General features: G+C 33.7%; 1 protein-coding gene across 1 annotated transcript; it reads left to right on the top strand.

Moving 5' to 3' along the window:
• The first annotated feature begins 323 nt into the window (after positions 1 to 323).
• On the top strand, positions 324 to 1283 carry LOC122105181 (olfactory receptor 10AG1-like). Its single transcript, XM_042676324.1, has one exon. The coding sequence runs from the start codon at positions 381 to 383 to the stop codon at positions 1281 to 1283; it is 903 nt and encodes a 300-aa protein (XP_042532258.1). The 5' UTR covers positions 324 to 380.
• Positions 1284 to 6295: the final 5012 nt, after the last annotated feature.

Below are 6295 nucleotides of genomic sequence, written 5' to 3'. Positions count from 1 at the left end.
AAAGCTGCTTACATGATTTCAAACAAAAGAATGAAATAATCAGTTCTTATTATGCACAAATATGCTTTGAAATAAAATAACAATTTGCATTTCTCAATACTTTTAGCAGCATTACGATAACTTTATGGAACACAATGAATAGTATATACAATAAATCACACATAATAAATACGATTTAGTATAGTAAATATTTTACTTACATTTTAGTTCAGAGAAATAGTGATCAACATAAATGAAGAGAATGTAAATATATCCACACACCTGAGTCTGATACTACACTAGGGCCACAGAATTGTAAAGTTGAACTAATTATCAATCTTGAATTCACCCCACCTGCAGATGGAGAGACAATTAAAACAGAAAGATCCAATACCACTGCAATGATGGAATTTGTTCTCGTGGGGTTTTCTGATAGTCCCCATCTCCAGTGGGTTCTCTTTGCGGTGTTTTTGCTCATGTATGTGACCATTCTGATATGCAACAGTATCATCATTTTACTAATTAGATATGACCCTCACATTCAGACACCCATGTATTTTTTCCTGAGCCATTTTTCCTTTTTGGATATCTGTTATGTGACCGTCACCATCCCAAGAATGCTCATGGATATTTTTTCCCAAAAAGGAAACATCTCTCTGCTTTCCTGCGCAGCACAAATGTTCTTTGTCCTTGTTCTTGGGGGTACAGAGTGTCTCCTGCTGACAGCCATGGCCTATGACCGCTATGTGGCCATCTGCCACCCTCTGAACTACACTCTGGTCATGAACCACAAGGTGTGCGTGCAGCTGGTGGCGGCCTCTTGGATCAGTGGAATTCCGGTTGAAATCGGACAAACCTACCAGATTTTCTCTTTGCCTTTCTGTGGGTCTAACAGGATCAATCACTTCTTCTGTGACATCCCTCCGCTACTCAGTCTTGCTTGTGGGGACACGCTGCTGAATGAGATCGCTGTCTACATCGTGGCGGTGGTGTTTGTCATGCTACCCTTTCTGCTCATCATTGCCTCTTACACTAAAATCGTCTCCAACATCCTGAAGATAGCCTCAGCCAGAGGGAGGGTGAAAGCCTTCTCCACTTGCTCATCACACTTGACAGTTGTGGTCCTATTCTATGGGACAGCCAGTATCACTTACTTACAACCCAAAAGGAATCAGTCTGAAGGGATAGGGAAGCTGCTGTCTCTTTTTTACACCATTTTGACCCCAACTTTGAATCCCGTTATTTACACCCTGAGGAACAAGGATATCGTGCAGGCACTGAGGAAAGTGCTAGGGAAGTTATAAAGAAAGGACTGATGCTTGAAGCTCGACCTCCTTCAAGGTTTCTCACATAGCCAAAGCAGAAAACGGAGCAGAGTTCCTACGACCTTCAAGAATTTTAACCACAACCAAGGTCTTCTGAATGGAGAGTTGTTCTGCGGGGATTAGTTAAGGGCTCCCAGTAGAGTCAGAATACAAATTAAGTCACTTTTTTCAATTTATCATTTTTAAGTCATTGTTATCAAGGAGTGTCATTTCAACAAATCAGCTCATCAGTACAATTTAACTTTATCAGGGCCACCCCCTCCAAGTTCTCCCCCAACATTTTCTATCGTCTTTTTTGAGTCAATCTTTCCATTCTGGCTAATGGACACAATCACAGTGGCTATTATGGTCTTGTTATATGTCCTCTTTCTTCCTAGCATTTGCTTAGATCCTATGTTTGGATTTAGCCAATAAAAAAGTGTGAAGTGTAACGTTAGCTAAAATAAGGATAACAGGCCAGACTTGTTTTACTTTTCTTTTTATGAAGTTCTGTTCCTTTTTTACTATTTTTTTATATTTTCCAATTTCCACCTCTGCCTTTACTCTTGTCCACTTAAAGCTACAAATCCTCAATGTGTTTGATCTTCTATTATTCCTGACCTCACCATTTTCTTGCCATTTCAAATCTCCTATTGATACCTTTTGGTAATATCTATTTAGCCTTTGAAATCTACAATATTCACCATATACCATATAAAGCATTGGTTAATGGATGAAATTCTGATTCTTCAAGTGTATATGTATATATGTATATGTATATATATAGTATATATGTATATAAAACATATGTATTTATGTACATATAGTATATATGTATATAATATAAATACATATATATACATATATACATGTATGAATATGCATATATAGTATATGTACTATATATATATTCTGCATTCTGAAAATAGAAATCTAATATTTGAAAGGAAAAAATATATGTAACTATATTTAAGTACAATTTTAAAATAAGTTCACCAAGGCTTTTACTCATAATATAATAGACAAATGTTATGAAATAGGCACTCTCAAAACCATATGCAAAAACAGGGTGATTCTATCACAGACTAAAAAAAACCAAGAGCTAACAACTGGGAAAAATTGGAAGGATCCATATTGCTATAAAACCATCAATGCTTATGGCTTCCTTGATACCATGATTTTGTCACTGGCTCAGAGAACAATCAGTGATAATCTTCAATGATGTTAGTTCATCCAATTTGTGGTTAATTTGTTAAAGTAAATGTAGCAAAAATAATTAGCCATGGAAAATATCCTCTCATAAAAATCTTGGATTCCAATGATCCATAATAAATTTAGTGTCATACTTGGCTAAGTTCATATGTCAAGCTTTGTTATTTGTTTCATTTTGGATGAATAATTTGACATTTGTTTCTTCTGATACAAAACAAAATTCATATATTGTATACTTTAATTCTTTATAAATATAAATAAGTTGTATTTCTGGTTTCGGGAAGTCTTTTAAAGGAGTTTTTGTCTCTGTTCTTAAGAAAAGTAACTCCATAGTGAATTAGAATAGGTTAAAGTACTCAAGTTCATAAGCACCTTCCCAAACTGCTCACCCACCCAGGAAAAATATGATCTTAGTAGTACTACTGGGGAAATTTCCACTATCCCCAAAGCTAAGAAAATATACATACCAAAATATCAATGAAGTTAATAGAATAAATATCACAGAACATATCTAAGTTACTTATAAATGAAACACATTTTACTATATATGTACAGGTATCATTAAAATGAAGGAAAAATAAACATAGTCCATGGTAAATTGTAGTGTTTTCATCTGAAGAAATCAACTAGACTAAAGGAGTGCTTTCACAAAACATTTTATTTAACACAGAGATGGTTCAGAGAGACAATGAAAAGTTTGATCCAAACATCAGGGATTGGAGTTGAACTCAACACCGCATTTGAAGTGTTTCCTTTGTTCCCAGCATGCAAACCTGCATCCTTTGATAAAACTCTCTATTTGGAATGTTCGGAGATTAAGAAGGATTAAGGGGAAGTCTAAACTCTCTAGTTCACATAAAAGTTGGATTGTTCCTTCTTTTGTATTTTCTTATACTAAATGCATTTTGATGTTCTTAGATAAAAAATAAAACATGTCAACTGGCAAAATTCTATGTATGGCTAGCTTGGGGAGAAAATTTGTTGAGTGAATAGAGGTGCATGCTTATACAATGTTCATGTTAAGCATATTGATGTAGATGTTTTGTGATTTAAATATTACATTTGCATACTAATTATATTTAGTAGAACCAATGTAGAAGAAATATCATACTCTCAGTTATGAATTGTAACACATCATGTGTAGGTGGGTTCTGGAAGAGATGTTTTATAGTGTAGGCTATATGTATAATTCTGTAACATCAATAGAGTGAGGTATCTAGCTTTTCTTAAATATTTACTAGGGATAATAGGTGATGTGATTTTCAACATTATGGTAAATAAGTGACTCAATGGTGTCCCTAATCAGTGTATTAAACCAAAGTACTGTACCAGTAATCATCATAAACTTACAAGTCAGTTTTAAAAATACCATCTAGATGGCACCAGTGGCTCACACCTGTAATCTTAGAAATTTGGGATTCTGAGATCATGGTTTGAATCCAACCCAGACAGGAAAGTCCATGAACCTCTTATCTCCAATTAAGCATGGGAAATTCACAAGTGGATCTGTGGCTTAAAGTGGTAGAGCACTAGCCATGAGCATAACAGTTCAGGGACACTCCCCCAGGCCCCAAGATAAAGCCCCACAACCACCATCACCACTAACAAGAAAGCTAACCAATAATAAAGAGAAACTGTCTGGTTAAGTAGTTACGGAAGAAAAATGTCCAAGAGTAAGAAGATATCCATTTATTGTTTTGGTAAATAAGATATTACACAAATTAAAATGATGATAACTGCCTTTAACCACAGAAATTTGCCAAAATTAGAAAACCCATCATTTCAAACATTGACAAGCACAAGGACTACCTTGCAATAACCTCGTATCTGTAGATAGTACAGCTACTGTGAGGAACAATCTATACAATAAATATACAAACACCCAATCATTGAGCTGCAAGCACCATGTTTGCCTTTTATTAATAATGAGATTACGTGTTTTTAAAAGAAGACACATGTAGCAAGCAGACAACAAATGAAATGAGTTCATGTATTTACAGAAAAATAAAAAGTATACAAGAATGAAAACTGAAATTATTAAAGTTCATAAATCAATATAATATATCTGGTGACTAAAACGGCAATGGACAAATAGCAATTTCAGATTAAATAAATATGTATGGGGATTGTTTTGCTCTATTCATCTAAAGAATAAAAAAAATTTGAAACACCAATTCATGCATGTGTAGTATACATGTACAGATGCTTCTTTGTATCACATTATTTTAACAATGAAGTGTAACAACTATTTATATCATACTTGTATTTCATAAAGTATTAATAGTGATTATAAGTAGATGCAGATTTTGGGCTACTGTCATTAGGCTATAATTTTTTATCTCTCCACACACCAAGAAATGGCTAAATTAGGAAAAGGATATTCAGAGAAACATTTGTTTTAAATAATCATGGGAAAAATATGCTTTTGAGATGGCTTGTATTTTCAGTCTGCTTTGTCACTTTCCCCAGACCTGGGTAATAGTATGATGAATTTTTAATATTTGCAGAGCTTTATCAGAAGGCACTATGTTTTTATTTTAATCAAAGCTAACTCAGGAACAAAAAGGGCTAATTTTGTGATGAACATTCACCACCCTAAATATTAAAGATGAGAACATGACATATATGTGTACCTCAACATGTATGCCACATTTCTACTTCTCTATGTATGAATTTAAAAAAAATTAGTAGAAAGGAATTCCATATAAATGGAAGGGCCTAGGTTGTTATAGCTAGAACGATTGTCAATGTTTTCTTGTAATTAATACTAGACAGTAAGTAAGTGATAATTCAATGCCCCTCCAATAGTATCTGCTTATACCACAATGAGTATTGAAGAAAAGGGTGGATCTACTGCTTCTTGTTTGAGATAGACAAATAGATAAAGAGTTCATAAATGTTGTCATAATATTCAATGAACACTTGTGAAAATGGAATCGTGTAACTTCAGGGACGTGTGAGTTGAGAGATGGGGAAGAATGATGGATGGAGTGACATTGCTCAAGATACATATTTCTCCCAAACTGTCATGATTAATGAAAGCCCTTGGTACAGATCCTTTAAGAGAATAAAAATAAGTAATAAAAAATAAAAGGTATGGGAGAAAAAAAGAAAGTGAACAGAATAATTGCCATTGCAACCTGTATTTTAGAAATTAAATTGGAACATGAGGTGAAATCCCCCCTATTTTAAGAGAAGTTGGTGTTAGAAACAAACATAATTATTGCATGGTCTAAGCAACTTCCTGAGAGGAGTTTAAAAAATTATAGGCCAGAACAAAGACATTTTTTATGGAAATCTGTCAAGGTAAGATATAATTGTACAGTGGAACTACTTTACTTTAGGATATTTCTAAACTCAAGAACAAAATCTATCAATGAATTGGAAATGCTGAGCATTTAATATCATTGTTGTATCTAATTGTATTTTCAGCTACAAACCTAAATGATATTTCACCTCTATGATAATGGCATTACTAATAAATTGATATAGAAATACAGAATTATGAAAATATTTGTAAATTTTTGCTTATCATGTTACTAATCCAAAAGCATTCACTGATGGGGCTAAATGGTGGGCAGGTGTCATAGAGGTTTAGATAAAAGGAAAGAATTTTGGTGAAAAAGCATTCAGATTATATTTGGGGCTTATCTATAAGTGACTAATTTTGAATGATTTTTCTGTGAAGAATTACAAGACTATAATATTGACTTCATGTTATTAGTCTCATTGTTTTCACTGGAAACTAGTATAATCACCTTAAACCATATTTATGGGAAGCTAGAGAAAGAAGCCATATT

The sequence above is a fragment of the Dipodomys spectabilis genome, unplaced genomic scaffold (genome assembly GCF_019054845.1).
Source record: "Dipodomys spectabilis isolate Male_0828 unplaced genomic scaffold, ASM1905484v1 ptg000030l, whole genome shotgun sequence".
Lineage (NCBI taxonomy): Eukaryota > Metazoa > Chordata > Mammalia > Rodentia > Heteromyidae > Dipodomys > Dipodomys spectabilis.
Note: the sequence above shows the minus strand (reverse complement) of the source record. Positions and strands in the feature narration are given on the sequence as shown.